Source organism: Lipotes vexillifer, unplaced genomic scaffold, assembly GCF_000442215.2.
Source record: "Lipotes vexillifer unplaced genomic scaffold, Lipotes_vexillifer_v1.1 scaffold948, whole genome shotgun sequence".
Classification (NCBI taxonomy): domain Eukaryota; kingdom Metazoa; phylum Chordata; class Mammalia; order Artiodactyla; family Lipotidae; genus Lipotes; species Lipotes vexillifer.
The window spans coordinates 2933602-2958034 of record NW_006793764.1 but is presented as its reverse complement, the minus strand read 5'-3'; the positions used below and the strand labels follow the sequence as shown (position 1 = coordinate 2958034).

The 24433-nt window shown below is 47.9% G+C and overlaps 1 protein-coding gene across 1 annotated transcript; it reads right to left on the bottom strand.

The window, feature by feature from the left end:
- Positions 1-910: 910 nt before the first annotated feature.
- On the bottom strand, positions 911-21464 carry FXN (frataxin). Its single transcript, XM_007466771.1, has 5 exons — positions 21297-21464; positions 14482-14579; positions 10841-10961; positions 4720-4817; positions 911-1073 (listed from the first exon to the last, which is right to left on the bottom strand). The coding sequence occupies exons 1-5, from the start codon at positions 21462-21464 to the stop codon at positions 911-913; spliced, it is 648 nt and encodes a 215-aa protein (XP_007466833.1).
- Positions 21465-24433: the final 2969 nt, after the last annotated feature.

Here is a 24433-nt window from a genome sequence, read left to right as displayed (position 1 = left end):
AGACAGAGGTCCAGGGAGTTCGAGAAATTTGCCCAGAGACAGACAACTACTTTTGGGCTGGGCCAAGTGTAAGACTGGGGTTCCTTTCATTAACACCAACATCTTTTCATTTACGTGGCCTTTCACGATTTACCAAGCACCTCGTCAGCTCCATGACCTCATTTATTATACTATATCCATGAGCTTACAGAGATGGCTTTTGGGAGATTTTTTGCATCCACAGACCAGTGTTGCAATAGCTTATTCTATACTGACCCTTAAATTTAAAAAATATGTATGTACACACACATGTAAATGTGTGTGTACATATATATGCACATATGGAAGACACGGCACCACATCTCCCTGTGTCACCCCATGCGGGCCACACCCTGGCAGTCACAAAGCACAAACAGAAAATGGTCTTTGGTTTCAGAATTCCCGAGTTGCCACTGATGCTTCAATACTAAAGGGCTCAGAAGTGTTTACACTTTCAAGAGGAGTAGGAATGTTTTAGGCTTCCCTTTAATGAGTCTCATTTTGAGATAGGATGGCAAGGTTGGCCAGCCGCTCTTCATGCAGTTTTTGTAGTAAGTCTTTCAGAGAATGAATGGTGAAGCCAATTCATTTCTCCTCCTGGAATCTGTCCTTCTTTTTCTCTGTTGTGAGGTTATTTATTAAAGGTACAGGCATGCAGACATTACGAAAGATAAGGGCTATCACGTGAGGGAGGAAATCAGACAATAAATCCAAAGAAACCTACGGAAATCGAAAATCTGGACTCAGGGGCAGGGCAGGAGGAGACACGGTCTTTTCACAGAGCCGTTACACATAATGCAACTGTCCTCAAAAGCAGAAATGGAAAAGCCTAGCCATTCAGCTGCAGAACGAAGCTGGGGTCTTGGCTTTAGAGCTTTCAATGTCTTTAGCATTAGGCTGGGCAGCAGGTGCCTTTTCCAGAGTAGGCCAGAGAAGATAAGTCCAGTTTGGTTTTTAAGGCTTGAGTCAGCTCTGTGGCCAGCAGCTCGTGGAGGGACACACCGTCGTGGGAGTACACCCAGTTTCTCCCAGTCCAGTCGTAACGCTTGGGGCCACTGCAGGACAAAACACAGTCAGAGTAAGTCCGCGGGAACAGCCCTTCAGAAGAAACTCTCACCAAGAAATTGACTGACTGCAGTGCAGATCTAGAAAGTAATACTTAACAGCCATGTATTTGACTTCTCGTCTTAGGGTCTGTTTAATATAACTGAATCACTTTGCTGTACACCTGAAACTAACAAAACATTGTAAATCAACTATACTCCAATTAAAAAAAAAGCAGCTACACAATTATCCTCTGGTACAATTCACAGAACACCTCTCAAGACCTGAAAATATTTCAACCCTATTGATGAGTCTCTGTGTATCACATTCTGATCTTTTGCTTTTCCTAACTCACATATGATACCCGAAATATCACAGCAGTGTCTTTTAGATGATGGCCATTCATGTATCACTGACATGGTTTGTCCCTTACCTACATTATTATTATCATTTTAGTACATTCATAACACTGAGCAACCACTACCTCAATCCAGTTTCCAAACATTTTCATCACCCACAGGAAATTCCATATCCATTAAGCAGTTACTCCCTATTCACTCCTCTCCCCAGCCCCTGGCAACCATCTGTATTATTACTTTAAAAATTAGTTTTCTTAATTCAATTTTAAGTCCATGAAGGTGAGAGTTTGATGGGCTAGTTCATCCATCTCAAGCTCATCTAGTGAACTCAAGCCGCACGTGCACTTCATGCTGGGAATGCTGTGTCTGTGTGGACCCAGGTGTGGCTAGGTTTCGCCGTGTCTTATTATTCCAGATAGACACAGAGTGTGCCCATTAATTCCACCTCCTCTGGGCCTAGTGGAGCTGGGGGGGGCGGGGGACACGTGCTGAGGCAGGAGCTAGATAGGCCTCAGGGTAAGCACCTGGAGTTCGTTCCATGTGGACAGAAACTCCAAAATATCAATAGCAGGACAGTCGGGAGAAGAGCTGAGCCCTGCCCAGATAAGAGACAAAAGGCCGCATATTCCTCATTCTCAAAGTCAAGGAGACCTTCCCAACTACACATGCAGAGAAAGGCTCCTTGCAAGTCAAAAGAGAGGGGGCACCACCCCATAGTAATGATGTCAACTACCCATAGGCCTCTTTGCTAGAATCCATCTTGGCTAAGAGATGCACATGTACACAGGGGAAGACCCTGAGATATACCAAATATGGCCTCAGAACCAGGCAAAGCAAGATGATCGGTTAAAGGAAACCTGGAAGAAATGCTCCATAAAAGTGATTCAAACTACCACAAGGGCGCGACTCTCTCTCTGAGCCCGCAAGTGTGTCTATCCACACGTACTCTACTCTTTTTTCCTCCTAATAACACTTTACTTGCTTCGCTACTTTCCGTCTCTATGTGGAAATTCATTTCTACACAGCTGATGGGCCAGGGCCTTGTCATTAGCCACTGGTCCCTGGTGGTCTAGTGGCTAGGATTCAGCGCTCTCACTGCCACTGCCTGACCTCAATCTCTGGCCGGGAACCGAAATCCTGCTTCAAGCCACTGCAGGCCAAGGCCACCCGAGATCAGTGCCAGCAGCTAATGGTGCTACATGATGACACCTTGATGGACAAAGGAGCAGAGGATGCTGAGAGCCCATGGGAAGGAAGGGGCCCCTGAGTCCACCTGCACACTCAGGGGAGCTTTTCCGAAGTCCAAGACTGGGACGGGTTTGCCAGGGGCGAGGAAAGCTTAGAAGGGAAGCATCTTTGTGGGGTTAGGAAAACATCAAGGATTTCTGTATTATCAACCAAAGGCTGGGGTTTGAACACTTACTTAACAGTGGGGATAATGATAATAGGGACAAACCAAAAGCACTGGACTTTTGTTTAATATGCACAAATAGCTGAACACGTAAAGGCATAATAACCTGGATCAAATCCAGAGAACATTCCCTTGGCTCTGGACTCCGATTTGCTGCCGGGATGCCAGGCAAGCGTGAGAACCTCCAGGCCCCTTCCACGCTGCCTCAGACGTCCAGCTGTCCACCCAGACCTCTCGTTGATTCCACCCTACAATCTCCTCAAGCAAGGTGATGGGGGAAGGCCACTGTTTCCTCTGACCTGAAACGCTGTCAATGAAAAAGCCTCCCAAATATCAGAAATGCAGCCCTAGGAAGGATTATTTTGGACCAACGTGAAAAATTGAGTGGAAAATAAACTTTTTTTTTGAGGAACATAGTATCCATGACAGTAAATGGCTGCTCGGCAGATTTTCTTTCCAGATTCCCATCATGAATTACAGATTTTAAAAAAACAACAAAACTTGGAATTTCTCAGAATTTCTTATTATCCAGAAGTAGATCTTTCTAAACATGCCGGCAGTAGGATCCTATTGCTGGTAGGTATGTCCAAATACTGTAAGGACTTTTTCTGTCTCAAGATACAACACGAGGGAATTCTGTTAGTGGAGCCATCACAGCTGGTTCTGGTGCCCTGCCTGCTATTTACAAAGCCACTGATTCCCAAAGCTGATGGCTGGATTTGAGCTGATCCAGCCAGTTTCTCTCGTACTGGTTCATCTGAGATGAAGGACAAGACTGCAGCCCTTGTGCACGGCCACAGTTAGGGTCAGGGCAACTGTTTGAGGCCAAAGAGAACAGGCTAATTGCCCTCCCAGGGTAGCCTCCCAACCCCTGCCAAACTTCAAGTAAACTACCTGGATCTAAAAGCAAGACCATCTGTGAATAAGGGCCTCACTAGAAATGACAAGTGATTCCTTGGAGTTGTTTTTCTTGAATTGTAACATACTTCCTAGATGAGGCTGGGATGAAGGAGGCCTAATGCTTTATTTATTTTGAATGAAGAATCACACAGCACCATAAACAGTATAATATTAACTGCCTAAAAGTGATGTCAACACTGGGGCAGGAGAAGAGTTAAATGCTTTTTTTTCTTTTAATGCAAAAACCATGAGGCTTTCAAAGACTTCCGTGCTGGTTATATCTGGGCCTTTCCCAATTCACAGCGCGTTCTCTTTGGAAGTGCTAATGAGTGACCAGGAAGGCTGGTCTGAGAGCTTTTTGTGGGCATCTCTTTTACTGTCTTACACTTCAACAGCAGCCAGAGGGATGAGGGACCCTCTCTCCCTGCATGTTCTCAGGCCTTGAGACGCAGTACAGACGTCTCCAACACAATCTTTTATTCAGCTAGACTGAAAGCACATCAATGGAAAAGGCAGGAGGGATGAAAAGCCCTAGAAGGGCTGTTTAAAACACCTTCCCACCTCCACAGAGTACACAGCCCTGTTCTGCAAATGGAATTAAACTGACCTTTAACTGAGATGCTCAAAATGAACCAGAGGCCAAACTTTGAAGACAAAGGGCAACTTGTTCAGATGCTGTAAAAGCAAAAGTGGCTTTTCCAAAGGCACGGCATGATTTAGTAGAGAAAAACTGTCAAGGTGGGCTCTGAAAAATTTTCACTTTGCATCTTGTTAACGTCCCACTATCTGCTTTTAGAGCCACATAATCACCAGACAAGAAGTGATAGAACCACAGTAAGCTTTCCTACTGAGCATGAGACATGCTGTAAAACATCAGAAAAGGTTCACTTACACAGCTGCTAACACATGAGGGTGACACTTCTTAAATGGTCCACAAAGTCTTGTTTCGAGCAAGCTGAACAAAGAGATTTTGACTTCTGAACGTACCTGGATGGTGAAGACAACCAGATTTGCTTGTTTGGGGTCTGCTTGTTGATCACGTACGTTCCTAGATCTCCACCCAGTTTAATTGTTAAAACACCACTCTGGTGCATCAGATGGAAAAAGCATGAAGAAAATAAAACAAGACAAAGTTATCACTGTGTCATAATCGCCTCCTATTTTGTTATATCTCAACACTTTGCATTTATAGAGGTACGCAACATACACCATAAAGAGCTGTCTTTAATTTAGTGTTTGGAATTAGGAGGTAACGCAGAAAGAGCGCTGCTCTCAGAATCAGACTATGATTAATCACAATGACACTTAAAAATCTCAGTGCTTTTCCTCGTGTCCTATGAGGTGGCAAGGTGAGAATATCCTTAGTTAAGTGACTAGTCAGAGGTATTGCAGCTGGCAAACGAAAGGATCCACATCCTTATCGATGCCTTGGTTCCTCAAATACCGGCCAGAGCATACTAGAGACATTAAAAAATGGAGACACACTGAGCTTCCCTGGTGGCGCAGTGGTTGAGAGTCCGCCTACCGATGCAGGGGACACAGGTTCGTGCCCCGGTCCGGGAAGATCCCACGTGCCGCGGGGAGCCTGTGCTCCGCAACGGGAGAGGCCACAACAGTGAGAGGCCTGCGGCCCGCAACAAAAAAAAAAAAAAAAAAAAAAAATGGAGACACCAACTCTACCGACGTCCCAGTCAGCACAAACATCAGACAGGCCAAGTTCAAGACCGAAGAAAGGAAAAAAGGCAAGAGAGAAGGAAATAATCAAACCACCTGCTTTGCTGGTCTCAGAAGAGCAGTAGCCTGAGCTCTGCCAGCAGAAGGCTGACACTCCAGACTAGGGCTCTTATTCCCAGACCCTTCCCAAGCTCACAAGCTTCTCAGATACCCCTCTCCAGCTTTATTTTCCTCTGCAGGGGCATTGAATTCCTCAAAAGACTGGCTGGTCCACCTTTGCCCAATAAATGCTCATTTAAATTTGAAAACCCTCTTTCAACAAAGGAGCCCTTTACTCCCAAGGCCTGAGGTCTCTCTAGAATGCGCAGGATATTAAAGAAACAGCTACACAGCTGAGCTGGTGAACGGGGAGCCTCGCTGCCCCCCATCCCTTGCACGGCCCGCAGACAGGCAGCCTTTCTCTGTGCCTCTCAGAGCCCCTGTCCACCAAGGGGCCCCCCAGTGGCTCTTAGAAAAAGTTTTGTGTTTGGTTTGCAAACACAAAGAGCTGTTGAAAAGGTGGAGGGAATTCCCTGGTGGTCCAGTGGTTAGGACTCCGTGCTTCCAGTGCAGGTCGCCCGGGTTCCATCGCTCGCCGGTCGGGGAACTAGGACCCACAAGTGGTATGGAAAAAAATAAACAACAAACAAACAAAACATGGTGGAGAAAGTGCCAATAATAATATAACTGATAGGCATGGGATGGGGAGGACACTATTGGGTTATTTTTTAAATAATGTTTTTTCTGATTAAAAAAGAAACGTAGCAAAATTATAGAGGCATTGGGAATACAGGGGGTATAAATAAAATGCTAACATCAATAAAAATAGCATCTACTGTTTTTCAGTACCTGCTCTGTGCCAGGCACTGTGCTTTGCACTTTGTGTAAAACTGCTTCCTCCGTGACCATAACCATGGAGGCAGGAATCATTACCCCAATTTATAGATGAGGACAACAGAGGGACAGGGTAATAAAGAAAACTTAGAAACGGGCAGGGCTGATCTTAAATTCAGGTCTGCTTGGGTCCATAAGATGCTGTTGTTTCCATAACACGAAGCGCTCTCTCAATCCCATTAATCAGCGACATGAGCTGTTCACTCTCAGGTATCGGCTGCAGTTTTAAATGCAGGGCTAGGATCACAGTATACATAAGTTTGCTTTTTAAAACATTTTTTCCTGAAACCCACGTGTACTATTTTGTTAGGACTACCTTTCATTTATTTGAAAATTTCTTACAACTGTATAATTTAGTAGTTTTTAGCATTTCACAAAGTATTTTCATAAAGTGTGCAAACATCCCCACTGTCTAATTCCAGACTATTTCCGTCACCCCCAAAAGAAACCCTGTACGTATCAGCAGTCACTCCTTCCCCCCTCCATATATAGTTTATGGCTTATTTTTCCATACGATATGAGGCCCAGAGAATCAAGACATAATTTCTTCTAATCTGACCTATTTGTGGCCCTTAAATGCTCCAATGTGCATTAACCCTACACCTGGGAGGTGCGTGATGCAGCAGAAAAGGCAGGGGGCCAGGTCTAGGGATGTGCGTTAAGCCCCATCAGCTGTGTCGTCTCCTTGGGACAATATCTGCTCTGCCTCCTTCAGAGACAGTGCGAGGGGGAGGGGCTGAGGTGCTTCTGGGAAGGTTACCCTGAGGCCCCTCAGCTGGGACCATGACCCGTGCATGTCCCCACAGCTTCTGTGCTTTCCTCACTGCTTCTGAGCTGCTAGCTTGTTTGCTGCCCCTTCGCTCCACTACTATAAGCGCCTTGAGAGCAGATCTGTCTTTGCATCCTAGCACTTTCAGTATTTGTAAAAAATATCACTGAATTAGAAAAAAACTGTGGATGAGTGAACTGAGTGGCTGTGAACTAGGCACTGTGATAACACACACATACCACATGAAGGGCAAGGTCATGTAAGGCAACACTCATCCACTCCCCCTCTTGTTCGTGGTGTGTAATTAGACGTTTTTCCCCGCAGAGCCAGAAGCTGTTTCCAAAGGAAAGTGGCAAGAGAAGGGAAACTAGCTGTCTTACTGGTTCCCCAGGAGTTCTTAAAGCTTTTGCAACTGTCTTCAAGTAGACCAAATAAAGAGAGTTTTTTGTCCATTAGTGTTATTCCTTAAGGGGCAACCTGAGTGTCTACTTTGAGAGAGTGGGTAGCCTTTAATGCAGGGCAGTGCGGGAGAGAGAGGCAATACTTAGCAGCTGCTGAGACCCAGGCACTGACCAGTTTGGAAGAGACCCTGGCCACAGCTGGTGAGGCTTGATTCCCGACAGGCAATATCAGTGGAAGCAAAAATAGCTCATTTGCAGAAACAGGCACATATGGGAATGGCATGTTGAGTCGGGATTTCACGTATGTGCATGTGGCTTCCCACACTCCTAAAACAGATGCTGACTTCCCCTTAAGGAATAAGAATAATGAATATAAAGCACTTTTACCTACACTGTTTCACTGAATCCTAAGATACACCCGGGGAAGCAGAGGTTACTGTCACCTCTCCTTTACAGCTGAAGGACCTGCCCTCACAGATAATTCACTGAAGTGCTCTAGGAAAGAAAATACAAATGCAGGATGCTAGGCCAGGCCCTCTGTCACCATATGCAATGAAGTGCTAACTCTGAGCAGGGGTGTGTGACCTAGGACCCAGAGCTGGCCTTCAGGGGTCTGCATATAGCTCTGGAAGCTGATATGTACTCATAGGTATGCAGGGATGGTTTTCTTGGGAGAGCAGTCAGATTCTCACAGGGTGTCCTGATCGCCAAATGGTTAAGAAACCTCTGCTCTATGGCAATAATATGCAGACAACTCAGTGAATGAAGGACATGGCGGCAAGCAAATTCTCATTGAAGTGTCTAAGAGGCCAGGGCTCTGCCTGGAAGAAAAACGAGGGCAGTTTGGAGGTAACTCTCTAAATAGTGTGGTACTTCTCATGCATCAAGTGTAGCGGACTCCGTGGTTGCCTGGTGACGGGAGGGGCTTGGGCTCTGGTAGGCAGCTCCCTCTGGTAACCATTACCAGTGAGCAGCGAGGCCTGGACCCAGACACTGACATCCACCGCGACCCGCCCCACTTGATGGACCACACAGCAGCCAAGACACTGCTCACGTCTCCCAGTGCACAGGAGGAAAGTGAAGAAACGTGGCCTGGGTGTGTCTAGAGTATTCCTTTCATTTGCCTATTTGGCCAGTAGCAAGTGGATAAAACAGCACTAAGTGCTGAGTGGCATCAATGAAAGCATGTTCTGGAAAAGTAGGTGCGCCTCATTTCATTTACATGGTGAATCGACATTCGTTAAGTCCCCGCTAAGTACTTAGCAATGTTCCAGGCATTGGGAGACCAGGGATGGGCAGTGTTCCAGCTGTCCAGCTCAGTGTAGCTGTGGGAACTGATGTTTCAAGAGACAGTTACAACACAGGGTGATCATCCTCAGAGTGCTGGGCAAGGAGGGCAGGGTGGTGTCTGCCTGGAGCATCAAGGAGGGCTGCAGAGAGGAGGTGACATCCAACTGGACCCTGAGGGCACGGAAAGACTGCACTCCAACCAAGCTCAAGTAATGGTGTTACAGGTGTTCTACTGTCTATAATGTAATTTCAACTGATTTATCTTAAGTGAAATGCATAAGTTTGCTAGCACCTGAAGGACTCTAATCAGGAATTCACACCCGAGGGTACATAGCATTTCAAAGTACTTAGAAGTCCAAACTACAGAGGGAGCTACTATATGCCATTAGCCTTCTACACCTACACTAGAGATTTTCCTACTTGGCAAATGATTTGCTAGAAATACTACTTCCCTAGTGAGTAGAATGGTACTCAATGTACAGTGTATGGATTGGCTAGAAAAACTCAGGTGCCTCTTCCCTTGCAAGAATGGGTTTTAGACTCTGGAAAGTGTAGCAGCTGAATCGCTCTTCAGAGAGACACTGTGAAGGTAGGTAGGATCCTGACCCACCACTGAGCAGGAGCTTTTGTTGCCTGCCTTAGTGAGGTAAGCAGAATCCAGCCGCTACAATACTGGCACCTTTGCTTCTAATGAAACATTCACGCAAAGTGTTTGAGTCAAGCAGGGGCTTCATTAATCCTGTAAGAACAGGTGGTGTGACTGTTTCTGTGGCATGTTCCTAAAGGTTTGCATGTGTGGCAGTTTAGCCTGAGCCTTGGTTTCCCCATAGTTACAGAGCCTGGTAAGAAGGCTGGGGTAGAGGAGACCTGTAACTTCCCCAGCTCTAATCATCCCACAGATGGTCAAGTTCCGGAGGCCAGTCTGTAATGGTTCCCAAGTAGCTCTGTCTCCTGAGGCTGCCTGCATAAGCACGTCTACAGCCCCGCCGGGACATTGCTGCTGCTGACAGCGACCAACGAATCCACCTGGAAGGCATTCAGTTGTTTCTTGCCTCGTTACCACCAAGTCCCTTACTGTCCTTACAACTAGGCTTGACACCTGCCCATCTGATGGAGTCCTTTTCTATCCAGTGCCCCCAACAGCAATATCTAATACCACTTCTATCGCTTTAGCCTGACAGCTGGTTGTCCTAAATAATTCCATGATTTAATCCCAAATGCACTCTTCATGACATTTTCTGGTATTAATTAATTGCTGTCAAGAGGGTTAACCTCTGCAGGGGATGTGCTCCCACTGGCAAAAAAGAGTTGCTCCCTAAGGCCTAAGCAATAATTCTAAACACAAAGGCGGAACCTTGCTCAAGTCTGTCATCTGGTGGCCAGTCGATACACGCCAGCACTGCCCTGGCTTCTAGGATTTGGGGCTTAAGTTTCATCCAGCCCTGGGGTTCTCGCCCAGCTGCATTAGAATCCTCTGAGGAGTTACTCTAAAAACTTAAAAAACCCCAAAGCCTGGCCTGGGCCACACCCTAGACCTATTTTTATTTGATTAATAAAAATCCCTAGGGATGAGACCCAGGGATGCTCATTAGAATCTCAGGTGAGCTTTTCAAAAACATGCTTCCTAGGACTGTACCCTGACCACTGTATGACAATTTCCAGGAGTGGGGCCCATGTCTAGTCTGAATACATCTTGGGCAGTCTCTCACCCCGCTTAGGAACTAGCCCGCCTGCATGATGAGAGGCGTCTTGCTACACAAACACATGCCTGGGTTCCTCCCTGATTTATCTTCACAGGTATTGAGTGAAGCTTGAGAATCTGTATTTTTAGGCAAACGTGAGGCTCAGAGAGGCTGAGTGACTTGCCCAAGGTCACAAGTGACTTGCCCAAGGTCGCAAGCCTGGTGATGCAGGGCTGACACCAGAACCCCAGTCTTTTGGTCCCATCCATAACCGCATACTGCTGGAGAGGAATTCTTTACCTTAGTGAGCTAAAATTCCTAGGGAGGATACAGAAGAACGAAAAGAAGCAAATAGGTACCGCAAAGGAGACATCATAGTCTTCACATGTGTAAGGTTTGTCTGCAAGGTCTTCAAAAAACTCTGCTAAGGAGTCCAGCGTCTCCTCGGCCAGTCTTTCATAGGTGGTATCGTCCAGAGGGCTGTGAGGGGAACAGAAACAACCCCGATCATGCAATCACCAAACCGCTCCATTTTATTAACATCAATGGACACATTTATTTTTTACTTAAATTTTTTAAATTGATGGAAAATATCTAACATATACCGAGTAAAAAAATGAAACAGCATCAAAGGGTTTACAGAGAAGTAAGCCTTTCTGCCCAAATAGGCAGCCCCATCCCAGAGTCAGCTATGATGAGCAATCTTTTAAATATATAAATGAAGCACCTTGAAGTTTTCCTTTCATATGTCTTGGAAATGGTTCCATGTTAGCACATACAGTTTTCAGAGTATTTTATCTTATGTTATTCATTCAGTTTGTCCCCTTCAGCAGGACACTGAGGTTGCTTCCATTGCTTTTGTTGTTAAAATTTGTTGGGCAAACCACAAAGTGGGAGAAAATATCTTTATTCTATATATCTGAAAAAGGACATATCTAGAACAGGTAAAGAACTCGTAAAAATCCATAAGAAAAGAAAATCCAATAGAAAAATGGGCAAAATAACTTGAACAGATTTCATTAAAAAAAAAAAGATATCCAAATGGCCAATGAACGTATGAAAAGGGGCTCAACTTGGTTCATCTTCAGGAAAATGCAAATTAAAAAATCACATTGAGATACCACCAGAATGGGTAAAATGAAAGAGACAGATAATATGATGAGCTGGCCAGGAAGTGCAGTAACCAGAGCTTTCAGATACTGTTGATGGGCAAGTAAAGTGGACAATCACTTTGGAAAACTGTTGATCCTTCAACTAAAATTGAAGATATTCATATCCTATGACCCATCAACTCCACTCTTGGGCATTTACGCAACAGAAATGCATACCCAAATAAAAATTTCCTTAGCAGTGAAAAGACCAAAACCAATTTCGATTTGAAAAAAATAATTCAGATGACAGAAATATAGAATTGTATAATACAATCTGATACTTAATAAATATTGTAATTGCTCTAAAAAAAAAAGAAATGCATACCCAAGTTCACCAAGAGACATGCACCATGCTAGAATGTTCATAGCAGAACTATGCAACAGCCCAAACTGGAGACTGCCCAAGTATCCATAGGAAATACCATAGCTAAATAGTGATATATTCATAAAATGGAATACTATAGTGCAAAACAGAATTGTCTGTAAATATAACAATATGGACGAAACACTTCATTTGATGGTGACTGAAAGAAGCCACATAGAGACATATTTATATTTGATGATATCATTTATATAAAGTTAAAAAACAGGCAATGGAAATCAGAATGGTGCTACCCTGGGGCAGGGAGGGGTTAATAACTAGAAGTGAGCAGAAGCCTTGCTTTCAAGGGGCTGGTAACATTCTATTTCTCGAAGCATTTCTTGAGTTACATGGTATCTTCGGTTTTTGAAAATTTATCAAGCTGTATACTTGGAGACATTCCTGTATAGGTACTATTTTTTAATTTTTTTAAATTGCTGTAAATCCATAGAGACAGAAAGTAAATTAGTGGTTGCCAGGGGCGGGGGGAGGGAGGAATGGGGAGTGATTACGAATGGTTATGGGGTCTCTTTTTGGCGTGATGACAATGTTCTGGAATTAGACAGTGGTGAAAGTTGCACAACCTTCTGAGGACACTAAAAACCACTGAATGGTACATTTTAAAATGGTGGAATTTATGGTATGTAAATTATGACAAAGAAAATTGCTATAAACCTCCCTGTATGAGCTTCTGCGCCCAGGTGAGGACATGTCTGTAGGTTACAGGAGGCATCTTGGACAGCTCCATCATCTGAGAGTTTCTAAGGGGCCCCAGGAAGACACCAGTGACTGCCAGTCAGTCAGTGGAAGACAGAGGTTTGCAGTATGGCCCCTCCCCCAGCCAGCCCATCCCCCACCTCAAGGGCACAATGTGGGGAAGGCTACAGGGCTGATCAGGACATGGCGAGTGGGGGGCCTGCGGTGGGGCTGTGCTGGATGTTTCCCTCTCCCTCTCCTCGGCTACAGCCGACAGAGGGGGGATCTGGAGAGAACCAGGAGAGGTTGACATGAGCCTGGAGGAGCTTGGGGAACATAAAGGCACCCCTGACTCAGGCATAAAGTCCAAAGTCAAGAGCTTGACAGGTGCTACCTGTCGATGACAGGGGGGCCATGGCAGAAGTGGGCTGTCCTTAGCACGGCAGGTCGAAGGTGTGCTTCCCAGACGCCAGAAGTAGACCCTGAAGAAGGAAGCTGGACTTGGGGCTTCCTGCAAAGGTCCCACCCAACCTCAGAGGGCTGCCTGGAGGGACTGGGAGACAGTAGCAGAGAGTCTGCCCAAGGAGGTCACAGGTCCCACCGCCCGCCTTCCCTGCAGCCATGGGGAGTGACAGACAAAGAAGAGCCTCCAACCAGGGTTTCATAGAGGGAAGTCCCCCAGAGCCAGGGCAGAGGCTGTCCCAGTGCTGCTGGACACCTTGGCCTTCGAGGTGGATGGGTGACTGCATGGTCCTGTGGCTGCAGCCTGGGGGTGTGTGTGGAAGGAGAGTCCCTGCAGATACAGGCGCAGGGCGGTGGGCTGCAGCGGTGCCTGGCAGCTTTTCCCCAGAACCCATTGCGTCCTCCCTCCAGGCACCCGCTAGGCTACATTTCCTGGCCTCCCCAGCTGTTAGCTGGGGCCCCCTGCTAAAATGTGAGTGAGGGACAGATGTCACCTCCAGACCTTCCATGCTCTTGTCCCTTTCTGTGGAGTGGAAGCTGGACAGGGTGACCTGGCCTCGACCTGCAGAGGACAGTAAGTTGCTGATAGGCGACAGGAAGGTGGAAGGAGCCCGGCTCCCTGAATCATTTCACAGAGGTCTGGCCACCCACCACCGACAGAGAGGGGGAACACGAACCTCTCCTGGTTGGAGCCATTGCAGTTTGGGGTCTACTTGTTACAGAAGCTTGGCCTGCCCTAACTACTAAGATGTCAAAGAGAATAATAACAAAACTCTGGAAACAACCTAAATGTCCAGCAATAGGGGATGGGTTAAATGAATTATGGTACATCCATAAAACTTAATACTATTTCATTAAAAATAATGCGGTGGGGGGCTTTTCTGGTGGTGCAGTGGTTGAGAGTCCGCCTGCCGATGCAGGGGACACGGGTTCGTGCCCCGGTCTGGGAGCATCCCACGTGCCGCGGAGTGGCTAGGCCCGTGAGCCATGGCCACTGAGCCTGCGCGTCCGGAGCCTGTGCTCCGCAACGGGAGAGGCCACGACAGTGAGAGGCCCGTGTACCGCTAAAATAATAATAATAATAATAATAATGCGGTGGGTAAGTAGTGATGTGGAAAGACGTTTATGAATGCTGCTGCTTAGGGAGAAAACGGGATGGGTTGCTATGGGATGGGTTTTGGTTTTCTTTGATTTTTTTTTTGTTGTTGTCATTGTTAAAAAAGGTAAGAGAAAAGGAAAAAAAAAAGTATGTGTATGTGTGCATATGCTGTATATTGAGAGAGAGGGAGAGGGAGGAAGAGATCTCTGATGTGGAAGGTTTTTATCTCACCCAGCGTCACCCAGAGTTCCCGTTGTCCTCAAATTCATCCAACAGACCCACTGCTTTTTGACGTTCAGGATCTGGTTGAGGCAGCAGAGGCTCAGACTCTAAAAGCCAAAGTGAAGTAGAACGTTACCATTTTACAACGTACAGTCCATTAAGGCACAGTTTGAATATCACTACTACGTTCGGGACTGACGAGGTTAAAGTGTTTCAGAGTATATCTTTCTCAGGAAGTTGTTTCGCCTTCTTTTAGTGCATCAAACTGCGCTCTCCTGGGCTCTCGCTAAGCCTGTGCTGTCCAACTCAGTAGCCACAAGCCACAGGCAGCTATTTAAATGTAAATTTATTGAATAATATAAAAATTTAAAAGTCAGTTCCTCGGTCCCATGGGCCATGTTTCGGGTGTCCTGTGGCATCATGTGGCTCGTGGCACAGGACACACCCACCACCACGGGAGGCGCTGCTGGCAGCACCGCTCTGGATGGGGCTGGGGCGGTTAGCATGGCGGGGGCGGAGGGGGGTTGGGGGGTGCAGTGGGAAGTGTCAGCAAAGTTCTTAGGATGTGACTAAAGTGAGCGACAACAGATAGCAGGTGTCCAGAAGACAGGCTGTGCCTCCAGTGCTATGTGACAGATCTCACTAACATGATCTGCAGGGGACACCGTGATCCACTGATTTCTTTCAATACGTAACTGCTGAGCGCCCTGGAGCCGGGCTCTGAGGACTGGGGTCTGAGCTGATGACTGCCAGGCAGGCGGACCAGCCAGAGAGATGGTGGAGGGGATGGAGGTCTGGATGGAGGGAGCAGTGGTACAGCCGAGCGGAGACGGCAGGGGAGTGATGGAGAGGTGGGCTGCTGGACCTCATCCCAGGAAGGCACCGAGCGGCTTCCTGAGGTTGGTGGCAAGGTTCACCTTCTCCACAGAGCATGTGGCTGCCACTAAGAGAAGGGGGCAGAGGCTGTGGTTACTCTCTTGAGCCATCAGGGCCCTGGGCAAGCTGAGACAGGAGGAGGCTGAGAAGTGAGTGGAGGAAATGGGGGTGCAGAACGCAGATGGCTGTTTAAAAACGTTGGCTCAGAAGGGAGAAGTGAGAGAGCGGCTGAGAGAAGCACCGTATCGCCACAGCACATTCTAGAGTGTCCACCATCAGCGGGGTAGCGTCCTCAGACTTAAGACAAAGGGACTCAGTCAGTCCTCATTACATTCCAATGAGGGAAGTACTCTTCACGACAGTGATGTCCTATAAAGTTGCCACAAACAATGGATTAGCAAGTTACTAAGGGAAATATGGAGAGGTTCCTGTGAACCTCTGGTCACATGTTCACCGAATGATCAATGCATAACCTTGTTTTACATGTGTTTCTGTTCAAAGGTGGCTTGTTTAATATATATTGTTGATTCCTTGACACTGAACTCACAGCCAACAACGCTAGAACTCACGCTTTGGACGGAGCTTATCCAACCCACGTATTTTCTCCCTAAGGCCCATCACAGCCTTCTTGCACAGAGGAACACTAGACAGCACTTCAGCACGATGCTTGCGGGCCACTTTAAACAGTGAAATTATAAACGAAAGTCACGAAAATGTGAAAAACGCGCCACCAAATAGATTGTGAACAGGACCTTTGTTTCCAGTGTGGGAGTCAGGGACTGTGAGTGGAGGTGACTCACATTTTTTTTGCTGCTCTGTGCACGTCCGAGAATGACCACGATGACCTGAGTATCGATTTTGGGGATAGAAATACATTTTAGTGAGTAGGTGAATTCACAAGTAGAGGATGCAGGAATAAGGAGGATCGACTGTATCTGTATTTTGCAGATGAGGAAACTGAGGCACAGAAGGGTAACTTGCCCCAGAGTCACAAAAACACACAAAGTGGGGGATCTGGGATTGGAACCCATGCTGTCTGGACCCAGGGTCTGGGCCCCAAAGGAAAGAATCGCATCCTGGGAATGATACAGGACTCTAGACACGGAGGGGAGGTGTTTGAGAATGCAGGGCTGACCTCAATTTCCCTTCTCTCCGGGATCCTGGCCCCTCAGATCCTAGCTGTCTCAGTCTCTCTGCTACCTTCACACAGCTGTTTTTGTCTTTTAACTTTACATCTTCGATGGTCTGGTGGGAGTGCTGGTCTAAAAGCAAGGTGCTCATTCACAGCCAGAGTAGAAGACTTCATTCAGCTGTGTTGACTCACAAGAGGAACAGTTGCCGAAGACTCCCTGCCTTGTCTCTCACCTGCTTTCCCCATCTAACATTCTCTGGGTAACTGCTTAACCCTCCCAAGCTCTGCTTCCTCCTCTGAAGGTAGGGATCATGGTACCGGCCTTGCAGACTGGTTATGAGAATCCAACAAGAGGACATCAATATCCCAAACACGCGGCCTGAGGGTTCCGTCAATTTCCATTTTTGAAGCATGTCAACGGAAGTGTGAAGAGGTAGGAGGTCAGAGAGGCAAAATCCGGCCTTTGCCCAAGGGAGGCAGATGGATTTCACGGTGGGGAGCCACCCAGGGCCACCCCTCCTGCGGCCACATCACCTGGAGCCATCGGACTATGTGTCTTGTGCGGGTCTGCTTACTCGAGTCTCCAGGGTTCAGTGACTCCGTGAGCACAGCACAGGGCTGGCTCATGGGAGAGATCGGAGGAGATACTAGATAGTTCTTGGGCCCACAGGCTCAAGTTCAGGCCCTGGAACCACACGACTCAACTAAGGCCTGGCCTGGTGGTCGGCAGGGAGGCCAGCCTTCACCCCAGGGTCCCCTCGGTCTCCTGGGCCCTGTCAAACCACAAGCCTGAAGAGAGAATCAGCTCTCATCCGCTGCTGGGGAGGACAAACTGGCACGACCACTCTTGGCATCTAGTGAGTGGGATATCTGCTGGCCCCTCGCTCAGCAATGCCAGTCTGAGGACTTCACCCAAGAGGAGGTTCTGTCCACGCACGGGCACGCCCAGCGCAGCACCACTGTAAGAGCAGCTCACTGGACTCAACCGGATGTGACGGGAGGAGCCTAGACAAGGTGTGACATACTCACCTAACGGCTACTATCCAGCAGACAAAGGAAATAAATGACAACTCTGTGCATCAGTGTCGCTGAGTCTCAAACATTGATCACAATGACACTGATCACGAGTATGGCACAGAAGAATAAATACAGCAAAATGGTTTTTTTAAACGAATGCTACATGCTTTAGGGAGACATACACAGGAGGTGAAACTCTGAGAAGGGGATGCCTGACAGAATTCAGGATAGCAGAGTCCTCTCAGGGAGGACCAGGCTGTAATGGAAAGAGCACCAGGCCTTCATGGAACACTCAATATTGTATTTTTTAAAAAAATATTTATTTATTTGGCTGCATTGGGTCTTAGTTGTGGCTCGCGGGATCTTCATTGCAGCATACGGGATCTTTCATTGCAGCACTTGGGCTCTTTGTTGCAGCGCAGAGGCTTCCCTCTAGTTGTGTGCGGGCTCCAGAGCGTGCAGACTCAGTAGTTGTGGTGCACGGGCTTAGTTGCCCCGAGGCACCCGAGGCATGTGGGATCTTAGTTCCCCGACTAGGGATCGAACCCACATCCCCTGCATTGGAAGATGGATTCTTAACCACTGGACCACCAGGGAAGTCCCTGGAACACTCCATATTCAATTTCTTAACCTAGTGGTGGGAACATGGGAGTTTATTATTAATCTTTAAACAAGATGGATATTTTTAAAAAATATTTATTATTTATTTTTGGCTGCATTGGGTCTTCGTTGCTGCACACAGGCTTTCTCTAGCTGCGGCGAGCAGGGGCTACTCTTTGTTGCGGTGCGTGGGCTTCTCATTGCAGTGGCTTCTCTTGCTGCGGAGCACGGGCTCTAGGCGTGTAGGCTTCAGTAGTTGTGGCACGAGGGCTCAGTAGTTGTGGCTCACGGGCTCTAGAGCTCAGGCTCAGTAGTTGTGGCTCACGGGCTCTAGAGCTCAGGCTCAGTAGCTGTGGCTCATGGGCTTGGTTGTTCCACGGCATGTGGGATCTTCCTGGATCAGGGCTCGAACCCGTGCCCTCTGCATCGGCAGGCGGATTCTTAACCACTGCGCCACCAGGGAAGCCCACGGATATTTTAAATACACTTTTGTGTATAGACTCTACATATAGAGTCATGTATACTGTCTGTGGAAGACAATAACAATGAATTTAGAGTGAAGTAGGGCATAACCCACCCAGGCAAAGGCCATGGGCTCGTAAGTGACGATCGTGTCCCTCTAGAAAAATTAATAGATGCCTAAACGCCTTCCGAGGTATGCAGAGGTGGCCGCAGCAGGAGCTTCTGAAGTTGTTTAAGAGCAGTGGCACCTAGGTATCTCCTCCTTGGAGCTGCCTCCAGCATTAAAGGGGAAAGGTTAGAGACCCTGTCACTGTCACACTCTCTTATTATTAGGGTCGGAGGCTGCGTGCTGGAAGCAGGGTCTTCTCCAAGCCTCGGGGTGAATAAGGCAGGTAGGTGGTGGAGGGCTGAGCTGCAGGCTTACAAGGCGTTTCTGTGGATTCTGGGTTCTGCTGAGCAGCTGGAACTGAGAACTGACAATCAGAAGCTAAACGTGCTCACCTCCAAAGCTGTGCACACAGTAGCCGCCAGACACACGTGGCCACTAAGCACTTGAAATATGGCTGGTGTGACCGAGGAACTAGATTTTAAACTTCACTTAATTTTAGTTTAAAAATGATACTCAACTCGATAAGGTTACTGGAAAATTTAAAATATGTTTGGGACAACTCAAGTGTGTGAATTTACTTTTTCAGTTGTGAATTTTATAAAATCTAAATATAGATCAAGTATTTCCACAGTACCCTCAGTTTAACATCTGATGGACAAGGGATGGAAGTATGAAATCCATACTGGATTTGGAAGAATGAGTACAAAGAGGGAATGTGAAATATCTCAGTAATCTTTCAATCTTGATTACCTGCTGACATGGTAACATTTTGGCTCTACTAGGTTAAGTAACTGTATTGTTGAAATTAATTTCACCTGTTTCTTTTTACTTTCCCAATGTTACTAGAAAACTTATTGCACAGGTGGCTCCCATTCTATTTCTGCTGTGGAAGTAGAAGCAGCGGGTAGAGAAAATAAAGGTGGAGAAAAGGGTCCCCAGATGAACTCCCCAAACGATCTTGGGTCAGAAGCCATCAGGACCCACATGGAGCCCAAGGGATCAACCTGAGGACAGTTAAGGCCTTAAAAAAATTAAACAGGATCGTGATCCCAGTTGCCACTGTCATCCACCCAACTCCACAAGTACTGAAGATGTGCAAGGGAACTGCGGAATAGACAGGTTAAACCAACCTGATTAACTATGGAAAAAGGGGCCCAATGGGTAGCCTAGGTTGTTAACCACCTAGCATTTCCCAGTGTCCCAAATCCCAGTATGTGCCAAGTGCCCACCTCCCGGGTGCGCCTCTGAATCAACAGCCCTTAACAGCCACTAGGTACCGTCCAGAAGACCACACCATATCTTGTCACTCTCCTAAATTAAAAACTGCTGAGGACACAGGCAGGAGTGGAAGGGCACGTCAGGGCAGCTGCAGGTGAGAGCAGCACAGAAGGAGCTGAGTAATAAACGTGGGCGTTCTGCAGAAGGGGATCGTGGGACCAGCATGGCCATAACTACCTAGTTTTCCTGAGAAGAGGGGGAAATCCGTGATTCCAGCCTTGAGTGTTGACAACCAATCCCAGTGTTTCTTCAAACAGGGTCAAATAACACACGTCAACGGGAGGTGTAGGCCTAAAGTCCAAATTCCGGAGCTCCGTGAACAATTTGGGTTGGATTTCACCTGCCTCCTTCACCATGCATAATCCATCCAGCGGACCAGCCACTCAGAGTTGATCGTCGCCCACTTTCCCGGCCTTTATCCACGCCGTTCTCTCCTCTGAGAGCCCCTCACCGCCCCCTGCTGTCTTCCGACCCTGATTAAACATCACCTCCATCCTCCGGTGTAACCTTCTCAGCCCCACAGCCTTTCTTTGGGCTTCCTCCTCTCAAGTCGTGGAGTAACCGGGTCAGGTATTTCTTTGTATCCCCGCGAGGGAAGATAAGTGCAATTAAGTGCTGAAGACTTTATATATGTTAATTAAACTGCATGCCAGCTCGGCAAAATGGGTACTCTCCCCTTCAGAGAAAAAGAACACAGGCCTCAGAGAGGTTCTGGGATCCCCCGACGTCCCCGAGCTCTGCTGAGTCCAGGGGCCAGACTTTGGAACCCAGGTCCGATCCGAAAGCCCTGCTGCTCTAGCTACTGTGCTCCACAACTTTGACATGTTTACCTCGCTCGCTGAAAGCGTTTCGTTCATAAAAGCCCATGCTTGAAAACATCGCTCTGACAGTATTGCTACTCATATTTATATACTGTCAATATTATATTGATATAAATATACTATTTTACTAAGTAGTTCTATATTTACAGCGTGCTAATATTATAGATAATATACATATATGTATATTATAGTACCTGGCATGTATTATTAAAGTTCTCGCAAAGAGAATTGACAAGCTTAGAGCCACCACAGGTCCCTAAGAGCCGATGCCCGCCCGCCTTCCCTGCCTTTGCCCGCGCGGTTCCCGCAGTTGCACTGCAGGATACAATCTCCGTCTTCTCACCAGAAAGCGGAAGCCAGTGCAACTGTAACCGGGAGAAACGGAGACTGGGGAATGCACGGCTGCCGACGCCGCCCTTCCCCCGCCTGAGCGCGGCCCCGCGGGAGCTGGAGCGGGTGCGCGTGCCCGGCGTGCGCGGCCTCGCTACGCAGGCGTGCGGCCCGGGCGGCTGCCCGTGCGGATACTCACGGGCTGGCTGCGTGTGCCGGCTGGGGCGGTCCCGGTGCGCAGGCCCCGGCAGCTGTAGAGCCGGGAGTCCTTCGTTGGCCGCGGGGCCCCGGCGCGGGCCTGGGCAGAGCCCGGGGGCGCCGAGCGGGGCAAGAGGCTGGCAGCCGCTCGGCGCCCAAGCGTCCACATGCTCCTCGCGATCTGCGGCCGCTCCGCCTCCTGCTCCGGGGGCGCCGGGCGCCACCTGGTGCTCACGGGTTGCAGCTGCAGTCGCAAGCTTCCCTTTTCTGCAGGCTTGGCAAACGAGTAGAAGTTAGACTTCAGGAAGAACTTCCCTGCGTTGCTCTATTTCTGCATTTAACAAAAATAGAGAACCTGTTTCGTGCAAATCAGGGGGCTTACCCCTTGCGCAGCATAGTGAATGCGTAACCGAGGTCTGACTTCAGCTTAGTGACCCGCTGCTGACGAATTCTATACAAAAGGCTTTGGGAGATGCGGTTTTGCTGTGAACGGGTTGGGGTCCTGAAGCTGCTTGGCCGCCAGTACAGGTTACAGCAGGTGGGAGATTGCGGACAGGAGACTGACTGCCTGATTTAAATATGTCTCCTGCCCACTTCCTACCTGTGTGGCCAGTGGGCAAGTTAATTAACTTATCTGTGCCTCATCTGTAAAATGGGGTATACAAGTTTCTACTTTACAGGGTTGATATAAGGATAAAATCAGTTAATCTATGTGAAGTTTTCTTGGACAGGCCCTGGATCCTATTAAGTCCACAATAAACACTAAGTTGTTAATACATTTTAAAATAAAATTTTACTTAGGTAGTGTAGTGCAAAGGAATACGAACTGTGAAAGTTCTTTCGTATTTTAATATGCTTTAGAAAATATCAAATATGTGTACTAGAGAATATCATCTTTATGGGTAAGATAGTGAGAAGAGGAGATAGAAAGTGTTAAAATTCTACCAAAGCCACCTTGGTACTTTGTGAATGGAGTAGATAAGACACACATATAAATACTTAGGACAATGACAAGTGTTAAATGGGTGTCAGTGTTGCATGGGAGAGTATATACAACTAGGGGTGGGGGCAGTCAGGGAAGTCTTCATGGAGGAAGGGGCATTTGTACAGGGCCTTGAAAAACAGGGTAAAGGAGGTGGGATCTGACTGGCTCTCTGACAGGGCATTCTTTTGGTTGGGAGACATTTTCCTGCATTCAGGTAATTCTAAGCAGCAGTTTATTGAGCACCTGTTATGTAGATGTTAGGCATGGCGAAACCATTTCCGCCTTGTAAAGTGTCTGGAGATACTTTTTTTAATATAAATTTTATTTATTTATTTATTTTTGACTGTGTTGGGTCTTCGTTGCCGGGCATGGGCTTTCTCCGGTTGCGGTGAGCGGGGGCTACGCTTCGTTGTGGTGCACGGGCTTCTCATTGCAGTGGCTTCTCTCGTTACGGAGCACGGGCTCTAGGCACGCGGGCCTCAGCAGTTGTGGCTCGCGGGTTCCAGAGGGCAGGCTCAGTAGTTGTGGCACACGGGCTTAGTTGCTCCGCGGCATGTGGGATCTTCCCGGACCAGGGCTCGAACCCGTGTCCCCTGCATTGGCAGGTGGATTCTTTTTTTAATTTATTTATTTTTGCTGTGTTGGGTCTTCGTTTCTGTGCGAGGGCTTTCTCTAGTTGTGGCAAGTGGGGGCCACTCTTCATCGCGGTGCGCGGGCCTCTCACTATCGCGGCCTCTCCCGTTGCGGAGCACAGGCTCCAGACGCGCAGTTTTTATTTATTTATTTGTGCTGTGTTGGGTCTTCGTTTCTGTGCGAGGGCTTTCTCTAGTTGTGGCAAGTGGGGGCCACTCTTCATCGCGGTGCGCGGGCCTCTCACTATCGCGGCCTCTCCCGTTGCGGAGCACAGGCTCCAGACGCGCAGGCTCAGTAGTTGTGGCTCACGGGCCTAGCTGCTCCGTGGCATGTGGGATCTTCCCAGACCAGGGCTCGAACCCATGTCCCCTGCATCGGCAGGCGGACTTCTCAACCACTGCGCCACCAGGGAAGCCCTGGAGATACTTTTGATTGTCACAACTAGGCCGGGGTAGGGTGTGGGTGCCCTACTGGCACCTAGTAGGTAGAGCCCAAGGATGCTGTTAGACATCCTGCTATGAACAGGAAGGACACCCACAACACAATTATCTAGTCCAAAACGCCAGTGGTGCCAAGTCTGAGAAGCACTCACTAAAGCCACACTGGTAGAATCCACTGGAGGCAAAGAGAAGCGTGTTGGTTGTTGGCCTCGGCCCCAGACCCGCGGCACTAACAGTGAGGCCCTTCCTCACACACTCAGAACATCATTACTTAGAGAGTTGAATTATTAACCAGCATGCTTAGCATGTTCTGGCATAGAAAGCGCCCCGGTACCTGCTCCAACTGCCTGCAAAGTTGGTATCACTGCCCTGTCTTTTCAGCCAAGGAAACAGGCTTGGAATAGCAGAGCAGAGAATATTAAGGTCTCGCAAGAATCTATTCTTCTCCCGATTCTGGGAGGTGATCAAAGGCAATTGGGCACACCTGGTAAGAGGCTGGGGCCCCCATGGATGTGCAAAGATGTGGAGGGACACTGTAGGTACCAGTGCCTTTCCCCTGCTCGCTAGGTTGCCTCCCCCTAAAGGCAGGTGCTAGGAGGTGGTGTGTGGCCACCCCAATGCCTGTCTGGTTGAGGCGGGGGGGAGAATTTCCCTGGAACTCACATTGTCGGCCCTTAGGGTAGTTTGATGAGATGTATTCTAGGACAGTGATTTGCAAAATGTGCGGACCAGCAGCTTCGGCAGCACCTGAGAACTTGTTAGAAAGGCAGATTCTCAAGTCCTACTCAGACCTACCGATCAGAAGCTTTACAAGTAGGGCCTAGCATTCTGTGATTTAATAAGCCCTCCAGGGAAATCTGAAGCACCTTGAGGTTTGAGAACCACTGCAGTAGGGTACATCTTGGGCAAAATTGTGAATTAAGCTGGTGTCACAAGGTTATCTTTCTAAATCTAAAATGTTAATCTAACCATAGCACTCCTGTTAGTTCCCTTTCACCACCATCAAGATAAGTGCTCTTAGCTAGTGGGAAGCAGCCGCATACAGCTCTGTGCTTTGTGACTGCCTGGAGGGGTGGGATA